Source organism: Poromitra crassiceps, assembly GCF_964638095.1.
Source record: "Poromitra crassiceps genome assembly, chromosome: 3".
NCBI lineage: Eukaryota > Metazoa > Chordata > Actinopteri > Beryciformes > Melamphaidae > Poromitra > Poromitra crassiceps.
The window spans coordinates 44,391,977-44,412,844 of record NC_139625.1 but is presented as its reverse complement, the minus strand read 5'-3'; the positions used below and the strand labels follow the sequence as shown (position 1 = coordinate 44,412,844).

At 45.5% G+C, this 20,868-nt stretch overlaps 1 protein-coding gene across 1 annotated transcript in view; it reads right to left on the bottom strand.

The window, feature by feature from the left end:
- The window catches only part of sptbn5 (spectrin, beta, non-erythrocytic 5), a gene marked incomplete at both ends in the record, with an annotated part of 320,085 nt that overhangs the window by 134,397 nt on the left and 164,820 nt on the right, over nt 1–20,868 (bottom strand). The window contains 4 exons of the mRNA XM_083633035.1: nt 1,517–1,708; nt 13,817–13,972; nt 15,232–15,420; nt 16,800–16,904. Coding sequence (XP_083489161.1) covers nt 1,517–1,708; nt 13,817–13,972; nt 15,232–15,420; nt 16,800–16,904 — 642 coding nt within the window. The remainder of the gene's footprint in view (nt 1–1,516; nt 1,709–13,816; nt 13,973–15,231; nt 15,421–16,799; nt 16,905–20,868) is intronic.

Sequence of the window (20,868 nt, the reverse complement as noted above, 5' to 3'; positions counted from 1 at the left end):
GACTGAAGTTTGTGGACACTTGATGTGATGAGCTGGTAACACTCAGAGCTAAATACGACAATAAGGCACTTTTTTTGTTTTTTTTGTCTGCTATGGTGTATGTTTTGTGTTGTCCATCCATGTTTGTATCTTATGTTTATACTGTATTGAATGGCTGTGTGCAGCCTAGTATTGAGAAGGGGGAAGATGTCTGGGGATGTGGATATAATTTTGGTATACTCCCGTGTTTTTGTTTTGGTAAGTTGTTAGTGTGTAAAAAAGAAAAAAAATACGGGACAGAGAACTTGTCATTTGAAAGTAATGTGATAATGTTTTGACATCTGCTGTATTCTTGTCCTGTCAAAAAAAAAAAAAAAAAAAATGGCACATTAGAAGAAGTGGCACAGATATGCAGATATGTTGCTCAAATTGTGCAAAAATATCTGGTTCAATGCGCCAAAACTATTGAGCCTTAACTGCAAAAATAATGACCAATAAACAAGACTCCACAAGTTTTTGTTGCCAGTAGGTGGCGCTATGCCGAATTGCCGAAAACAGGGGACTGCACTCCATCAGGTCCCCCTTAGCGTACTCCCAAAGTTTGAAGTCGATCGGACTAACGGTTCTCGAGATACAGGAAGGACAGAGAGAGAGAGAGACACACAGAGAGACAGACACTCCTGTCATTATAGTGTAGATATGATATCCTACCTTGTAGGGCTGGCACGGATCAGAAAACCCATGGATCGGATCCCGTGACGGATTTCGAGCCACGGATCACGGATTTTTCGGATCAGCAAAAAAAATATATACAGTATATCAGATTTTTTCTCTCAAAATTATATTTTCGATTTGATTTTTTAATACTATTATACTTCTCTAACCATTTGTTGCCCTGCACAGCTCGAAACATATTTTTTTCTCATAAGTGACACAATTTATGCTTTTACTCTGAAGGCAGAACAACCCAACTTCCTGTTTTAGGTGGCACTGCGCCTAACTTCCTGGCTGTTGCTTGCTAACGTAGTCACTTGACACGGGTACAGACCAGACCGGGTGAGTCTGAAAACATAACGTTGATGCTAGGTTAAGCTACTCGGTGGTCCCACGTGTTGTTTTGTTGTTATGTGTCCAAGGCAACATTTCACCGTCCAGTGATAATGTGTTTGTGAAACGTGTGCGCGTGTGTGTGTGTGTGTTGTGGCTCTCGTTATCTTGTGCAGCCCGCAACACGCTGATCGCATTCGTGTGCTTTTTCAGTGTTGAAATAAGTTTGTCTTTAGTAGCCACTAGCCACAGCCTTCAGAGAGGCTTTACAGCGGCGACAAGGGATGAGGAAGCTCACTTGTGCTATGATGATGCCTGTCTGTGTCTGGCTGCACTGCAGGCGTTGTCATACACTAACGTTAAACGTTAAATGAAACGAAAGGGGGGGGGGGGTGTCCGCGGACCATTGACGTTACGAACCGCATTCCGAACCGTGGGGGCTGATCCGTACGGGCCACGGATTATCCGTGATCCGTGCCAGCCCTACTACCTTGTGTCGTATCCAAGCCTCCACTTCTTCGACCTTCTGCAGGAACTCCAGGAAGTCTCTGTTGTCCTCCAGGACTTTCCCTCGGGCGACCACTGCCTTCTTCAGCGCCTCCCAGTGGAGCTGCAGGGCGGCGGTGCTGCGTCGCACCTCCTTGGACCGGGGGTGGTGAAGGGAGACCAGCTCCTCCCCAGCCTGGAGGCACACAACACATGGAGGTCCGAACTGTGACGTTTGACCAACAGGTTCTCACTCCCAACTCCTCAAATACTGACGTTTGGTTATCACACCTCACTAATTTCACCGTGTTCCATTTCTCCTCGTTTCATCTCATCTAAATTAAAGCACCAATTACATTACATCATTTGGCAGATGCTTTTATCCAAAGCGACTTAATATCACATTTTGTCAACAATAGAGAGATCAACTATGCAACACAAGCTATGACAGCTACAACTTTAGGAATAGAGTGGCACTTGTAGAAAGTAATTAAAAAAAATTTTTAGAGAGGGAGATGTTAGTTCAAGATGGCCCCAGGTGGAGCCTGAAAAGGTGTGTTTTTAGTCTTTGCCGAAAGATGGGCAGTGATTCGGCTGTCCTGACCGAAGGGGGCAGCTCGTTCGACCATTGTGGTGCCAGGGACGAGAAGAGTCGCGATCGGGATGAGCGACTTTTGAGCCCACGTAGCAGAGGAGGGGCGGAGCGTCCTGCACTGGTGGAGCGGAGGGGGCAGTGTGAGGTTTGGAGCCTGACCATGGATTGTAGGTCTGGTGTACTGCCCTGTAGGCTAGTACCAGTGTCTTGAATTTGATCTGTGCCGAGATGGGAAGCCAGTGAAGGTCCTGGAAGAGGGGAGTGACATGAAAGAATTTGGGTTGAACACCAGACGGGCTGCAGTGTTCTGAATGAGCTGAAGCTGCCTGATGTCAGAGGCAGGTAGGCCGGCCAGAAGCACGTTGCAGTAGCCCATGCGGGAGATGATAAGTGACTGGACCAGGAGTCGCTTCCCTCGTGAGAAATGGACAGATTTTTGATGTTGTACAGGGAGAACCTACAGGAGTGTGCTGTCACAGCGATGTAGGCCGAGCAGGACATCTGGTTGTCAAAGACCCCCCCGAGGTTCTTAGCTGTTTGAGAGGGAAGCACATTAGTGTTGTCAATGGAGATGGAGAGGTCTGTGAGAGGGCAGTCTTTCCATGGGAGGAAGAATAGCTCTGTCTTACCAAGATTGAGCTTGAGGTGGTGGGCAGACATCCAGTCACCGATGTCTTTGAGGCATGCAGAGATGCGTGCCTCGATTTGTGTGTCTGAAGGGGGGAAGGAGAGGTAGAGCTGATTGTCATCAGCGTAGCAGTGATAAGAAAAGCCATGAGATGAGATCACATGGCCAAGAGATCTGATATAGAGAAGGAATAGCAAGGGGCCCAAGACTGAGCCCTGGGGGACACTGGTGGTAAGAGGGCAGGATCTGGAGAGGGATCTTCTCCATGAGACCCGGTATGAGCGGTTAGATAGGAAGCAAACCAGGAGTGTGCAGATCCTAATATACCTACGTCAGACAGAATGGAGAGAAGGATTTGGTGGTTGACTGTATTGAAAGCAGCAGACAGGTCAAGTAGGGCAAGGACAGAGGAGAGGGATGAGGCCTTAGCAGTGTGAAGGGCCTCTGTGACTGCAAAGAGAGCTGTATCAGTAGAGTGAGAAGCCTTGAAACCGGAGTGCAGAGGGTCCAGGAGGTCGTTCTGGGAGAGATAGAGAGAAAGTTGATCGGAAGCTGCTCGTTCAATGGTTTTCGAAAGGAATGAGAGAAGAGAGACAGACAGGTCTGTAGTTCTGGATAGCAGTAGGGTCAAGGGATGGGTTCTTAACTCATTCATGGCCAGTTTAGGACTGCCAATATTTAGCACAGGCCAAAGATTTTCATAATTGTTGGTCATCTTTCAAGACCCACAGTAAATTATCTATTAGCACCAAAGTGATTTGCAATACCTCAAAATGAAGATGTACGTCTCTGGGTTCACCAGGAAAAAAAAGTGAGCTTTTAGCATGTTCTGTACTCTACTTATAGCCATTTATATACACCCTGTTTTCACCAAAAAGGTCTCTCTGAGAAGACAAACAGGAGAAAAGGCCATTTTTGTAAACGACACAATCTCAGGCAGAACTCGCTCTCAATTCTTTTATTTTGAACTGTATTGACATCAGACATGTAAATATTATTCATTATGACACAAATGACAAAAATAATAATATATATATATATATATATATACATGAAGTGCTTTTTTTACATTCAACAATACAGTTTACTCAGTGTGAGTGTGCAGACAGACAGACAGACAGACAGACAGACAGACAGACACACACACACACACACACACACACGATCCCCCTTTTATCTTCGTTACGTTGTTTCCGGGTCTGAGTACTGCTGGCGTCTGCTGCTGTGACTGCCGCTTCTGCCCGCCTTAGTTATTGTTAGCTGTTCGTGTGTTTATTTTGTTTCGTTCTGGTCCACCCGTCCTCGTCCATGTATCCCTGTCCTATCCTCCCTGCCGTTTGATCGTTCCCGTTTTCCCCTCGGCTATTCAACATGTCCTCACCACCCTCTGGATTACCCGTCAAACTGATCGATCATTTCCTCATTCCTCACATCTCTGGATTACTTTCTCGCTCTGCCCTACAGCAAGGCGACCAGTGCAGCGCGCCGAGGGGCGTTTCAATGGCGTTTCTCCTCTCTACAAGGAAGCGCGTTTCTCTGTTTTCTGTTTTTCCTCCTGCTCATTTCAAAACAACAGCTGCGGTATGTGTTTGATCGCGTGTTGTCGGCTTGACTTTGAGGCTAGGGACCTGATAACATGTCACAGGCTGGGGAAGTGTTTGAACTACGCGCTGCACTAATAAAAACAAAAACACGTCAAACACGTCATTGGCCCTCTGGGCTATTCCTGATAACACGTCAAAGACGTCTTTGGCCATGAATGAGTTAAGCAGAGGCTTGACTCTAGCAGTCTTTAGAGTAGCCGGAACAAGACCTGAGGACAGAGAGGAACTGATAAGGGAGGGTGGAGAAGGTGGAAAACAGTTTACTGGGGTTGGAGGCAGATCACTGGATTTCAGAGATGAAGAAGGAAGTTTTTGCTTTTGAGACAGCGGAGGTGAAGTTGGAGAGGATATGGTGGTAGGTAGAGATATCTTCAGGGTGATGTGATTTCCTCCATTTCCTCTCAGCTGCCCAAAGCTCTGTTCGATGAGTTCGCAGAGATTCAGACAACTAAGGAGCAGGGGGAGAAGATTGAGCAGGCTTCAAGATTCAAGATTCAAGATTTTTATTGTCACTCCGTAGTACAAGTATCACGTGTGAAATTCTTGTGCTGTGAACTCCGTTTACAACATAGTACAAATATAACAGGGCATATGAGTGCAAAAACAACAAGAGACACAACAAGCAATAAGGCAGTAGAGTGATAAGACAAGTCAGAGACAGTGGCATATTCACTGCACATAGGTGCACATGTCATGTGCATACTTGGACGTACTTAAACATTTTGAATTCGACGTATTTGACGTACAGGTGCAAATAGCATATACCTAATTAAACATACAATTAAACATTACACATACCTAATGGTAGCATCTACAGTGCGGTACAGTACAGCTACTACACTATTTGTGTATGTTAAGGAGTCTCGTGGCCTGCGGGAAGAAACTGTCCCTCAAGCGATTTGTGCGTGCTTTTGGGACCCTGTATCTTCTCCCTGAGGGTAACAGGGAGAACAGGCTTTATGTAGGATGTAGTTAAGCGCCCCTCAACCTCTACAGCCCAGCAGGCTGGTCTGGTGCTTCTCAGAGAAGGCAAACTTACAATATAGATGATTGGATGTAATCCAACAGGTACTGGAGCACACAGATCAAGTGTATAATGAAGTTTTTTATTGAACTAACGTTTCGACACTACTGTGTCTTCATCAGAGTTAAACAACAGTGCTTTACATTTGTCTTTTTATAACCTCCTCCCATAATCAGAACTGATCCAGCTCAGGCTGGAGGGAGGGGGAGGAGGTGATAAGTGGAAGATTGCATTATTGCCATGACATTATTAACATGACAGAGAAAGAATTCATGTACATATAAAAAAATACATCAATGCAATCCACAATGGATAAGTCAAAACCAAAAATATAGTTTAAGAAATACAACAAACAATACAACAATGCATCCCCATAGAACATCCCTCAATAGAAAATTTTAGGAGGGGCGGGGGGGGGGGGGGGAGGGGGGTAGGATGAACCAATCAAAGTCGGCCATGACTCCACCTAGTGGGCAAGGAGAGGGAGGGAAATGGCAACCATCAGTTTCCTATACAAGTCCCTGCCCTGGTTAACCATACATCTCAAACTGCAACGATGAAAAATTCATCAACAATTATATATAACAATAATAGAAATTAAATCGTAGAAAAGTAGAACATTTTAAAATAGGTACAGGAATGGACTTGGTAGTGATAATAAAAGACATGGTTAGGAATTTACAAAAAACAACTAAGATTTAATTCTTCATTGAGACCCAGAGGTTTGACTGAATTCAACTCAGTTATCCAAAAAGCTTCTCTACAGAGTAGTTTTTTAATGATATCTCCGCCTCTAGGGGAAGGAGAAACTTTTTCTAATCCCCAGAATTTAAGTGAGGCCGGGGAGCCATGATTACATTGGCTGTAATGACGGGCAATTGCATAGTCCATATTTTTGGTTCTAATTGCCGTTTTATGTTCTGCAATCCGCAGAACAGGCTGTTGTGGGGATGGTTTGTGTCTTTGATGATCTTCAGGGACCTCCTGAGGCACCGCTGGTTATATAGTTCCTGCAGTTCTGGCAGCTCACATCCTGTTACGTGCTGGGCCGCGCGTCTCACTCTCCGTAGCGGTCCATGGTGGTACAGTTCCCGTACCAGGTGGTGAAGCAGCCAGTCAGCAGGCTTTCAATGGTGCCTCTGTAGAAGTCCCTAAGGATTTCTGGCCTTAGCCCAAATTTCTTTAGGCGCCTGAGTCCGTGTAGTCGCTGTTGGGCCTTTTTGACAACAGTGGCGGTGTGACCGGCCCATGTCAGGTCCTGGTTGACTCCCAGGTACTTGAAGCTGTACACCCTTTCCACCACTGTGCCGTTGATGGTGATTGGGGGGTGTGCGCCCCCCCCCCTCCTGTAGTCTACAATGATCTCCTTGGTCTTGGAGATGTTCAGAGAGAGGTGGTTGTCCTGGCACCACTGTTCTAGGGCCTTCACCTCCTCTCTGTAGGCTGTCTCGTCGCCCCTGGAGATCAGCCCCACGACTGCTGTGTCGACTCGTCTGCAAACTTCACGATGGTGTTAGAGATTTGAGTCGCCACGCAGTCGTGGGTGTAGAGGTCGTACCAGAAGGGGCTGGAGACGCATCCCTGGGGCGCTCCTATGCTGATCGTCAGTGGAGAGGAGGTGAGGTTGCCCACTCTCACCACCTGGCGGCGGTCTGTCAGAAAGTCCAGGATCCAGTCACACATTGCTGTGTTTAGTCCCAGGACCTTGAGCTTGCTTATCAGCCTGGAGGGTACTATGGTGTTGAATGCTGAGCTGTAGTCCACGAACAGCATTCTCACATACGTGTCCTTCCCCTCCAGGTGTGAGAGGGCAGTGTGGAGTACGTGTGCTATTGCATCCGCCGTGCTCCTGTTGGGTCGGTATGCAAATTGGAGCGGGTCGTGGTCCGGGGGGAGTGTGGGGTGGATCTGTGATATGACTAGCCTTTCAAAGCACTTGCTGGCTATGGGCGTGAGGCAGGGTCCTGCACCGGGTCGGGGTTCCGCGGGGCCCCGCCGGGTACCCGCAAAAAAATGCGGGGGGCGGGTGTTATTTTGTCTTCATTTTATTTGCGGGTTCGGATCTGGGTAGAATAAACAACATGTGGCCCGGGTCGCGGGTGTTGTATAATATATGTATTTTTATTTACTTTTTATATAACAATAATAATTCAGTCGGTGTGTAACTTCATGTTTTGTCTGAGTCTGACCTGACGTCTTTGACCTCAATCATTTCCGCTGGTCCTTTCCTTCCGGGTCAGCTCTCCCTCGCTCCGGTCAGGTATAAACAGAAATGACCTAGACCTATGCTAGCTAGCTTGTTGCATTGCATGACAGCTAGCGCCAGCAAGGCTAGCATGTTTCCTTTAGCTGCTGGCTGGCCTGCTGGCACTGGCACCAGTGACAAAACACAGTCAATGTGCTTAATTGTAAATAACGTTATGCAATGCCTGCCGAGTCCGACTGCACCGACCACCGTTGTTGGCTCTCGTCAATGACTCGGCCAGAAAAGACCGCTATTCGCTTCCTGCAGGGTTCGAGTTATAGTCAGATAGCTATGGGGTCCCCCTAAATCGGTGGCCCCCGGAGGGGGTCGGCGAAAAAAAATTGGGCCGTTTTTTCCTCAAATTGTGGCCGTTTGAAGCCAGATTTAGAGGAATATCTCATTTTAAATTAACATTCGGTTTAGACTGTTGTATGATGTTATTATTCAGTCTTACACTTGCATCTGATAAAATACAACAATTTAATTTTACAAATGAGACAAAATTGCTTAACTTAAATTAACATTTATTTAACTCTGTCTCTGCACTTATAAATCAAAAACTACAAAAATAAATACATAATGCTCATACAATTTGCTTTCCGAGCAGTTCTCTGCACTCAGCAAGAAACGCTATCTAAAAACAACAACAAGAAGCGCTCCTCTCCTCTCATCATCAGACCATAACGTTAGCTTACCTACTAGCTAGTAGCAACCTAGCTGTTGCACTAACAGGTCGTTGTCCCTTGTCTGAAGTCGTTCTTTGTTTCTTTCTGAAACCGAAGCTATCCAGGCTTGTACACCCCGTTGGCAGCTTCAGCCTTTTCTTCAGTGGCATGATAACGCTATACTAAAGATTAATAAGATCTTGTTGGCTCAGGCGGCTGTTTACATCACGTGATGGTTGCATGTTGTGGCTTCTTCTCCCTGCAACTCGGTTGTAGCAGTAGAACACGCGCTCATGGGCGGCACATGGTGGCTTGGAGGTGAAATGCAGCCTATTTCACACAACAATTCAAACGGTTGTTTTGGGAAAACTGAAAACATGTTTCTTATTTAGCCTATTTATCTAGTTAACATAAATAATAATAATTCTTCCATCAAAAAATGTGTTATTTGGAACACAAAAAAGGAAAAAATAAATAAAAATAAAAAAGTTATATTTGTGGGGGTCCCACAGGTGTTCTGGACTATGGGGTCCCAGACTCTAGCTATGGGGTCCAAGACCCCATAGGTCCCCCCATAACTCGAACCCTGGCTTCCTGTGTGAATTGTGAAACAATCGCAGTTACTTTGGTTGTGTTCACTTAAAAAACAATTATATATGCGGAAGCGGAGCGGGGCGCGGGTCTCATGTCTGCGGGGCGGGGTGGGTTGCGGTACTGATTGATCATATGAGCGGGTTCGCGGAGCGGGGTCAGTACTGCACGTCGCAGGGCCGGGCGGAACCGGGTCTTGAAAATCAGACCCGCGCAGGACTCTGGCATGAGGGCTATTGGGCGCCAGTCATTTAGGCTGGTCACTTTCTGCTGTTTGGGCATGGGGATGATCGTTGCCGCTTTGAAGCAGGAGGGAACTTGCCGGAGGGAGAGGGACTGGTTGAAAATGTCTGTGTATACGCCTGCCAGCTGGTGGGCGCAGGCCTTAAGGGGGGGTGGTGGGGGGGAGAGGTTGCGGGGAGGGGGAGGAGAGGGGGGGGGGGGGCAAGGTGGGGGGGGAGATGTGGTGGGTTGGGGGGTGGACGCTCTGGCAGAGGGGTCAAACCTGGCGTAGAACGCGTTGAGTTCGTCTGGCAGGGTGGGTGACGCGTTGGGGTTTTGCTGTTGTCTTTCCCCTTTGAAGTCTGTGGCAGCATGGAGTCCTCTCCACAGGTGTCTGGGGTTGTTGGAGTCCAGTTTCGCCTCCAGCTGCCTGCCGTATTCTCTCCGTGTTTTTTTGATTGTAGCTTGGAGGGCGTATTTCGTCTGCTTGTATTGTTCTGGCGTCCCGGACTTGAAGGCGGTGGTCCGGGCGTGAAGTGCAGCCCGGACATCACAGTTGATCCAGGGTTTCTGGTTTGGCATTGTTTTAACTGTTTTTGTGGGGACTATGTCCTCGGTGCATTTTTTAATAAAACATAACACCGTTTCAGCATATTCTTCCAGGTCTCCTGTGTTGAATTCCCCCCATATCACTTGGTCGAAACAGTCTCTCAGGATGTCATCTGATTGGTCTGACCAGCGTTGGGTGGTTCGGTAGGCTGGGGGGGTGTTGTTTGAGCTTTGGTTTGTGTCTAGGGATGAGCCAGATAGAGGCATGGTCCGATTTGCCGAATGGGGGGCGGGGTGTTGCTTTGTAGCAGCCAGGAATATTTGTGTAGCACTGGTCCAATGTGTTTTTACCCCGTGTGCTGAAATGTATGTTCTGGTGGAGGGTGGGCATTCTTTTTTTCAGGTTCACTCTATTAAAATCTCCTGCGACCACCAGCGCCGTTTCTGGCTGTCTTGCCTTCTGTGCGCTGATCGCGTGGTCCAATTCTCTGAGAGCGTTATTTGTGTCTGCTTGTGGTGGGATATACACAGCTGTGAGGGTGACTGTAGTAAACTCCCTGGGACTGTAGTGAGGTACGCACTGAAACATAACATACTCCAGGTCTGCTGAGCAAAACGTCCCAATATTAGTGTTGTTGGTACTCCAGTTCTTATTAATCATCAAACAAACACAGCCCCCTCTCTTCTTACCGGAACGTTTTGCGTCTCTGTCCGCCCTGTGCAGGCTGAATCCAGGTATTGTGATGGCGTGGTCTGCTGTCTCAGGTGAGAGAAAGGTTTCAGTCAGACACATAACGTTGCAGCTCGCTATGTCCTTTTGAAATTGTGCTCATGCTCTTAGTTCGCACATTTTGTTTTCAAGCGACTGTACATTAGCCAGAAGAACGCTCGGCAAAGGTGGTCTGTTTGCCCGTCTCCTTAGGCGGGCGTTTAATCCTCCTCACCTCCCTCTTCTCCGTTGCTGTTGTTTGAGTTCAGGGAATTTGGCGAGGTCCGGTGCCAACCAGTCCTGGTTGGGGTGATTTCAATGTTTATTTCTGATGTTTATTAGCGCGTCCCTGTTGTATCTGTACGTGGTAGCGCTGGTTAGAGTCCTGTTGTTGATATCTTTGTTGATATCCTCCATTTGGCACGCAGCGGGAGCAAACAATAGTCCCCGTTGTTGTGCTCTTTTTCCGCAAAAAGTGCAAATACGCTACTATGTGCACTATATAAAAGACGTTGATATATACACTGGATATTTACAAACGAAATAATAAACAAAACGAGATTACTCTAAGAAAAAAGCCTATATCCTACGAAGTTTACGGAGCTCTGTAGCTGGTCGCCCTCTCTCTCCCAGCTTAGTGGTGAGTCGGCAGAGAGAATCAAGAGCAGAGGAGAGAGAGGATAGAAGAGTAGTGGAAGCCTCCTCCGTGGACAGGAGAGATAACTGCTCTGCTGAGGGAAGCAAGGAGAGGACAGCAGAAGAGAGGGAGTTAGGTGAGAGAGTTTTTAGGTTGTGTTGGGTGGCGATAGAGTGAGAGGATGATGGGTGGGAGGTGGGGAGGGAGATGGGAAGGGAGAAGTTTATAAAGTGATGGTCAGATACAGGAAGAGGAGTCACAGTGAGGTTGGAGGTGGAACAGGATCTGGTGAAGACCAGGTCAAGCTCGTTCCCTGCCTTGTGAGTTGGAGGAGATTGAGAGAGGCAGAGGTCGAAAGATGAGAAGAAGTGAAGGAAGGGCAGAGATTGCAAGGTTACTCGCTGGATGTTGAAATCGCCCACAAGAATGAGTGGCATACCCTCCTCAGGAAAGATAAGACTTCCATCTCATCAAGGAAGTCACCAAGCTTACCAGGCGGGCGGTAGATTACCACAATGTTGAACTTGATAGGTAGAGATACGGCAACAGCATCGGATTCAAAAGAGGATATAGAGAGAACAAATTTAATATCCCTAGAACACATTTTTTCAGGTATTTACACCTACGGAATTTTATAGCCTCACACTTTGATTGTTTTCCCCTGCTTCCCCCCACATCCCTATTAGACTCTATTTTCTTTTGCAGGATGGGTTTTAAACAGGTTATAGGCAGGTTATATGATCTTCTCAATCTCCATAATTCAACAGCTTTAGACCTTCTTAAAAATAGGTGGGAAGAGGATTTGGACAAATTCCAGAAGAAGTTTGGCAAAATATTATTCGCAGAATATATTCATCATCCATCTGTCAAAGACATGCTGTTATACAATTTAAAGTGGTACATCGACTTCATTGGTGTAAAGTTAGACTGTCCAGAATCAAACCTGATTTGGATCCAACCTGTGATAGATGCAAACAGGCTCCTGCAAGTTTATTACATTTGTTTTGGACGTGTCCACGATTACTTAACTTCTGGCAATTTATTTTTGATACTTTTTCAAAAATTTTAGAAGAACCGATAGTCCCATCCCCTTTTATAGCATTATTTGGTGTCGCACCACCGGATGTCCAACTAAATAACTATAAGTGCAACATGATGTCATATTGTACTTTGTTAGCCAGATGACTAATATTGCTTAAGTGGAAAGACCCTCGTCCTCCCACTTCATCTCAGTGGATTAAAGATATTATGCAATTTCTCAAACTAGGGAAGATCAGGTAATCGAATCAAGGATCCGCACTGAGATTTTTTGCCATTTGGCAGCCCTTCCTGACATTTGTGGAAAACATGGAAGCTGAAAATGTAACGCCTTAGTGTATAAATGTGTTTTTTTTTTTTGTGTGTTTTTTCTTTCTACAGGTCTGGTGGGGTGGGGTGGGGGGTTCAGGGGATTTGATACAGTTTGATATAAATGTTTGTATTACGAAATGGAAAACCTTGAATAAAAAAACCTTGGTTTAAAAAAAAAAGAGGATATAGAGAGATGGGAGAGAGGAGTGACCGTGTAGGTCCATTTGGGAGAGATGAGGAGTCCTGTGCCACCCCCGCGGCCAGAGGCTCTGGGAGTGCAAGAGAAAGAGTAAGCAGTGCTGCTGCTAGCAGTGTTTGCAGGTATGATCCAGGTCTCAGTGAGGGCTAGAAAGTGGAGGGATTGAGAAAGAGCATGGACTGAAATGGCTTTAGTTTTCTTAACAGCCGACTAGCAGTTCCAGAGTCCTTGTAATGCGAAAGCAATTACTGATGCACGTAGGGCAAGTAAGATTACATGGGTTGCTACACCTGTAGGTAGGTACCATGTCTACAGGGCTATGCGCTGATGTTACAACAGGGATGGGAAAGAGACACATAGTGTGGTAGAAGGGCAGGACGTTAGTCGAAGAGAAGAAGAAAGAAAACCCCTATTCTCTGGCCTACCCTCGATGGACTTCCGCAGATAGACTCCATAGTATTTGTGCCCAGAGGCTGATGCTTACAGCTGATGCTGTAACATGACTATGCCAAGAAATACTGGCTCAACAGGGGGTCAAAGCCACGCCTTCAGCAATCAGAGGCTAATTCACAGTGGCTGGAGACCTCAGCCCATGCTGTGAACAATTAACATGTTTAAACAGGTCTAGTTTCGGTGGCTAGTAGTAGCCAAACACTTCAAAGTAACAGTTAGAGGGAAAAGTGCATCAAACACAAGCCTATATACTCACCAACAGAAATTTCACCAAAAGGTTTAAAAGACAAGATAGTGACAGCACAGCAGAAGGCTCTTTGCAAAACAAAATGTGAAATATGTAGGAATCTGCTGAACAGCAGCAACAGCGGCCTTTGTACGTTCAGATATTGGCCTTATTTTACTGTTTCTGCTTGTACTCTCTATTTTGCAAACTCTGCAGTGTTTATAACTGATTCACTGGGGCGAAATAGCTCCAGATATCCCAAAATACTGTTGTGTCGACTTGTTTTATTGAAGACTCGCAAGTATCAAGTAAGTATCAAGTATCCTAACTCAGAGCGATAAACACATTTCACTTATGTTCTTCACAATAAAAGCGTAAGCTTTTAATATGACAGAGCTGCAGCATGAAATTGAGTTACATCCAGGTACTGTAGGACCATCAAAGTTACATCAAAGAACAGGCAATTGGGGCGCAGAGTGGGAATGATAGAGGCGCCATTCTCCATATTAGAAGTCAGTGTACCATCAAAATGATTTAGAAGCTGTTAGGTAAAATAGTTGCATGTTGGGGCTTTAATTTCATCTCATCTCATCTCCCAGGGCCTCACCAGCAGCACAGAGCCGATGATCTTGCTGTGAGACAAGATCTCAGCCTCGAACACCTGGTGCTTCTGCAGGAGCTTCATCTTGGTCTGTAAAACGCTGAGGTCGGCTTTCCCGTCCTCCGCCATCTTCTCCATCCGCTCAGACACCCACTCCTCTGCCTGAGAGACAGACAGACAGGCATGCAGGGAGACATGTAGAAAGACAGACCAACACCCAAACACAAGTTATGTTCCAATGGTGGAAATGAATGTGAATTTTGAGTATGAAAAAAAATTGGATTATGTGGGCACATCCAGAAGAAATACGCATCAGTATTCCAGAAAAGATTGCAGAAGTGATTATTGTTCTCCATGTTTTGACGCAATGAATACAACAAATGTCCTTGGCAATATTTTAATGTGCCAACTGTTCACACAATAGGGTGCCAAAGTCCCGCCATCACGAGATTTCCCATGGGGCCTAAGGGAGTGCATTCCCCATTCATTTTTCCATTGAAATTTTGTAAAATCCTTATAAAAGAGTTTTACTCTGACAAACCAATCAATTCAGCTATATTCAGAATCACGGGAGACCATAGAACATTTCACTCTTTGTTTGTTGTTTGTTTTTTTGTCAGAGTGAAATGTTCTATGTTCTCTCGTAATTCTGACGATAAGGATTTTACGAAACACCAATGAATAGGGAATTTCACTCCCTAGGCCCCATGGTGGACCCGGTGGACTTTGGCACTCTAGACCAGGGATGGGCAACTTTGATGATAGAGAGGGCCACAAAAAAATTCCTTGCTACCAGAGGGCCAGATTGTGTGACCGTGCACTTCCACCAGTAGCCTACTGTAACCCCATCACTCCCAATTATAGCTACTAATTTGATGAAAATGACTGCTAATCAAAGTTTATTATACCAACATTTTTCATATTAAAATGTAGTAATTCTTCCATTCAGACGACACCAGAAACTTTGCTCTAGCTTTAAAACAGCCTGCTAACAGCAATTTGATGGGGTACATCACACAAATATGTCATATTAATCAGATTAGTAATGTTGCATGTGCAATGTGCATCCTGGATATACCGGTAGTTTGTTACAATAGTGTTAGCTCAAATGCTAACGTTAAACAATATGTGGATGGACAAATGCCATTAGCGCCATGTTCTAGGATCTACAGCAAAATAAAAAAAACACCTAACCAAAAACGCCGCCTTGTAAAAAAAAAAAGAAGAGAGAAATTGAAATTGACCCAAGGGCCACACTGAGTGAGGTCGGGGGCCGCATGCGGCCCATGGGCCCCCAGTTGCCCACCCCTGCTCTAGACACTTGTACACAGGAGTGACAGCGGGTATGAAATGCTTTGGTAGGTTTGTGGGGGACAGAAATTCTCTCAGATTTTTCTCTGATTGGTCGCTGGGTCCATTACCTCTGCGGCGTTGCGGTTGAAGATGCACAGCAGCCTGGAGAGGTCCAGCTCCTCTCTGCGCTTGACGGACAGCTCCTTGATCCTATCACGTCGCTGGAGGAGAGCTTTGAGCTTGGTCTGGATCCGTCCACTCTTCTCTCTGCTCAGCTGCTGCTTCAGGCGCTCAGCCAGCTCCTTCAGAGAGGACAGCTGGGAACACACAGGGACGGACGCTTAGAGAGGAGGGCTGGCTGGGGAATAAGTACCATTTATACCATGGTCTGGGACTGGGTGAATCCTTTTTCCTGATTGGCCAGCAGGTGTGCGTCAAAACCATGTATTGTACAATGTAGTTCAAAGTTTAATCACGGTTCTAAATGAATGTGCTATTGTTTCCCAAACTGTAACAACAATTTCTCAAAACGCCACCGTGACCTAAAACATAACTAAGATGTACAATTCACGCTGATTTCAATGGTGAAATCCATTTCCTGCTCAGTTCCTCAGCTGTTGAGAAAAAGCTATTAAATTGTGTCTACCAAACTTGCTAGCTAAACCGGAGACAGCAACAACGCTAGCCTGTGTACGGCGATGGAGCTACCCCGTTGTAGCTTGGTTGTAAAAGGGACTAGAATTATTCCTTGTTATGACAATGGTAAGCTCTTGCTTACAGACAAAGCGAATACAATTGAATTGTTGACTGTCAACTAATAAGCTGTTGAAATGTTACAAATACTCTGTAGACTCTCTGTAGGCAGACAATCCAAGTGTTACTGTACTTTGCCCCACTATAATGCATTAATACATTAGTGAGAGAAAAAATGAAAGAATCCTTCAAGAATTTATCAGTATTGGGCCAATCACTGTTCATTTGTGTCAACGAATGCCCTATGTCAGATGTGGCAATTTTGGATCTAATAATATATTAATTGTTGACTATAGACGGTTTTAACTTGACAACAAAAACATTCTAAATTGAACCCCCGCTCACTTCCTGTTGCAGTGTTTGCTATGGACATAAAAGAAAAAAAAACATTCAAGTGCAGGACTGACCATTCCGTGAAAACCGTCTATACAGCTGAGCGGCGAAAACAAAAGTAACGATGTCAAGTGAATATTTCTGCAGTTTGCCGAATGCTGAGAAAAAGGAAGTGCTGTGGGGTTGCGCTCTGGTGAAAACAGTCTATACAGGCGATTCTGTAACCTGATGAAACATGTTGCTTTTTAACATTACACCTTTCTCTTTTATTCTCCAAGAGTAGCTAAATGATCTTGTTCTTTCAGTTTGCTTTGAAGGAGCAGCCAAGCTGCCACAAAGGTTTTGCCCGATGCTGGTTCAGACAGCAGGGGGCAATGCTGGTTCAGGCAGCAGGGGGCAATGCTGGTTCAGACAGCAGGGGGCGATGCTGGTTCAGGCAGCAGGGGGCAATGCTGGTTCAGACAGCAGGGGATGATGCTAGTTCAGACAGCAGGGGATGATGCTAGTTCAGACAGCAGGGGATGATGCTAGTTCAGACAGCAGGGGATGATGCTAGTTCAGACAGCAGGGGATGATGCTAGTTCAGACCACAGGAGGGCAGCGGACAAACCTTTTCCTCCTGGGAGCTGAGTAGCTTCTCGAAGGCTTCGTGGCGTTTGATCAAACCCTCTGTCTCATCCACCGTTCCTCCCAGAGCGCTGCTCTGCAACACGATCTGCACACACAGAGAGACAAGCAGACACTGAACTGACATGCTGTAAACTCCAGCTCAGCTCCTGACATGCTGTAAAGTCCAGCTCAGCTCAGCACTGTGAGTGTGAAAGTCTACCAGCTGGAAGCAAACACAGAATTGAATTGGAGGTAGAAGTGCACTCAGAGAGGGCAGAACTCCACCAAGGCCAATAGTCCAGTCTGCTATGATATGCAAATTTTCATGAGTCAGATCGGATCTGCTCCTAGAAGTAATGGGTTCCTCCTTGGCCCATGCTACACCCTTCTACAAAGTTTCTGAAAATCGATGCAGTAGTTTTTCTGTAATCCTGTTAACTATCAGACAGACAGACAGACAGACAGACAGACAGACAGACGGACAATCAAATCAATCAATCAATATTTATTAGCAGACACAAGGTCCAATAAAAAACACACAGTAAAAAACAACAACACAACAACATCAAACAATTAAACAATTAACATCAGCACATCAAAAAGACTACAATAAGAGCCTGTCCCAATGAGCCCAAGTGCTGGAGTGATACCTGATTGCAGTAAGACTGGGCTGAGTCAGAAGCAAGATTATGATATTCTGAGAAACATTCAGACGACAAATAAACTTATCAGGTTTCTCAGTAGGGCATGAAAGGTATTGACCCCTACACCACAAAACATTTCACTGGCACTACAACACCTTGGCCTCCCAAGCAGTATTCTCATACAGTCAATTGTCGGCCACCTGCAGTTTCTGAATGCTAGCCTGCTTAAACTTGACCCACAAGGGGGCAGTATAAAGCGGCGTACAATAGGCTTTGAACAGGGTTATCTTAACCTCTTCAGAGCAGAAATAAAACTTCTTTCTTGCATACAACATATGTCGATGTCTATACATGTCATCGTCATCACTCATATGATCATTAATGATGTGGCCCAGATATTTAGTACTGCTACACACATCCAGCACATGTCCTGACAAATAAAAGGATGGGAAGGAGAGATCCCTATCATCTCTTGTCCTGAAGATCATAATGACACTCTTTTTAGCATTGTACTTTACATCAAACTGTACACCATAGTCAGAACAAATATTTAGCAGCTGTTGGAAACCCGCACTGCTTGGCGACAGTATGGCCAGGTCGTCAAAAATGATTAATGAAAGTGTTACCAAGCACACATCCAGTTCTACAGCTACTGAGCTGCACAGAAAGGTCATTCATATAGAAATTAAAAAGCACAGGAGAAAGAAGCCCTCCCTGACGGACACCATTCCCAACCCCAAAAGGAGCAGAGTCGGCATGACTCGCACGTTGCCCCACTTGATCTGCATAGTCTGGTTTGCATACCAGTATGCCAGGATTCTAATCAAGTTGCAAGGCACACCCCTCTCCCTCAGCTTAATGAACAGTTTCTGGTTTTTTACACGGTCAAATGCCTTAGAGGCATCAATGAAACCCACTAGGACAGAGGAGTGTTTACCTTTATACATGTCAATAACTTATTTCAGTCCATAGATGCAAAGGTCAGTACCATGCTTGGCTTTAAACTAGGGATGCACCGATCGATCGGCACGTGACCGGAAATGGCCAATTTTCACGTGATCGGCCTCGATCGGTGATCTGCGCCGGTCACTCTAAAATGCCGATTCTGTGAGCCGATTTTCAAGTGACGTGCGCGCACCCAAAAGCAGCGAGACAGAGTGGATGAGTAAGTTGCAGCCAAAACAAAAGCTGCCACTACACAGTACACACATGCCACAGCATGTCGGTGTGGAGCCGCAGAGGGGCCGGGTAGGTTGGAGTCCACAGTCTCCAGTCTGAGGGGCTCGCTTCACCTCACCGTCCCCTCTTCCCCGACCAGCCTCCACATCACCGCTGCCTGCTGCTGCTGCTATCTGTCAGTCACGTTGTAACCCAAGGTCCTTACACATCAAGAGCGATGCGAATATACGGCACGAAATTGCAATGCGAGTTTTGACCCACCTGTCAATTACAGCAACGTTAACGTGTACAGCCAGGAGAGGACTTTTGTTTCGTATTGCGAATAGAACGACGAACATAATAATAAAACGCATCAGTGTGCAAGGTTTTCTGTGAGAGATGATTTTTTTTCGAATGGCGGATTAAAAAAAAACGCGCTCTGTGTGTAAACTACGATATTCAAACAGAGTCAACTCAAACTCATTTCCTCATCTAGGCTACTCTATAACAGCCAAATCCACAACTGTAGAGTGGGCATGGCTTCGAAGGTCTCTGGGCTCCAGAGCTATAGGCTATAAACTCCTTGTCCATGGATAACATTTTGACGTTTATTTATTTTATTTTATTAGTTTATTTGGCAGGGACATAGGCCTATACAAAAAAAACATTAAACCCCATAGGGGAAGAGATGCTTTGTAACAGATTTAGCCATAGGCTACTTTCCATCTGAAGCCCCTGTTCTGTTGCACCTTTTTTCTTTTGGAAAAGTAAATGCATGATAGCTGTGGGATATACTGGAATTAATTGTTTTATATTCCTTGTATTTACACAAAAAAGAAAAGCTCTGTCCAGTAACCTGGAACACTTTTATTTTGAGATGTTTTTGAGTGAGATCGTCCTACCTCATGCAAATTATAAGAAATGTGACATGAATGTTAATTTTCTATTAAAGCAAAGTTAAAAAGTAAAAAAATAACCTGCCAATTATTGCTCTTAGAAAAAAAATCGGAATCGGCAAAAATCGGTATCGGCAAGTCAGACTATTCAAAAATCGGAAATCGGAATCGGCCAACAAAATCGCAATCGGTGCATCCCTACTTTAAACCCAAACTGATTATCAACAGTGCCTAAATATGGACTTAAACGAGATAGTAAAATTTTCTCTAAAACTTTGGAGAGTACACTAGCAAGTGCAATTGGCCGGTAATTGTCCAGGCTACCCACCTTGCCTGTCTTATCCTTGATGACTGGCACGAAGGTAACAGGCAACATGGAGTTTGGCAGCAGCCCATGTGACATGAGGCCTGTAAAACATATGGCGAGCAGAACAGAGACCCTAGGGCTTGCATACTTTAAATGCTCTGCAGTGATATTATCCGGACCGCCCGCTTTATGATTAGCCAGCTGAATTATTGCCTCATGCACCTCAATAGCTGTGACTCCAACTACCTCGCTGTCAGGGATGCTCCCCACTTCCAATGGGTCACTGTCTAAGCAGTTAAAGATAGCGGAATAGTGCTGCCTCCACAACTCCACTATGTTATCAGATCCAGTTACTCCCTCAACTGAACAAGGCAGGGAGACGCTTCCCCGGTTCAGGGCCTTCACCTCCTTCCAGAACCGAGTTACATTACAGCTAAGGAGCTTCTCTGCCATAGAGTCTGCTCTAATAAGTTGTTCATGTCTGGCAACGTAGCGGATGGCTGATTTGTATCTGGCATGTGTGAACTTTTTGTAGTCCAGAGAAGACAGACAGACAGCGGAGGTAATGACAGGAAACAGACCTGAATTCTATGAAATCCCACATCTAAAGCCTTTGACACACTGTGCGATTTTGGGCTGTCCCAGACGAAAGATGAACAATGTGAAAGAAACAGCGATATCTTTGATCGTGGCTACAAAAACGATGGGGGAGACAGTGAGAGAGATTCAAAGACGGCTGTTGTCACAGTTTTGCTACCAAAGATAGCCGAGGATGAATTCTGACAGTGTCAGAAATTTAGGGTGACAGCTACTGATAACAACCAATACAAATGCCGCATGATCATATCACTATAAACGCTAAATGATAGTAGGGGCTAATAAATAGTTGATGTTACCTCAAGCTCTCTCGCAAAATTTGCATCCCCATGTTGGCCTCTGTTCCCTAGCCACGACCGGGTCCACAATCATTCTCGTCCTCCTCCTCTTCTTTGGATGTTTTTCCAGACACACAAATTCCACTTTGCAAGTGCTCGATTCATGCTTAGCTTTATTGTTTATCTACCA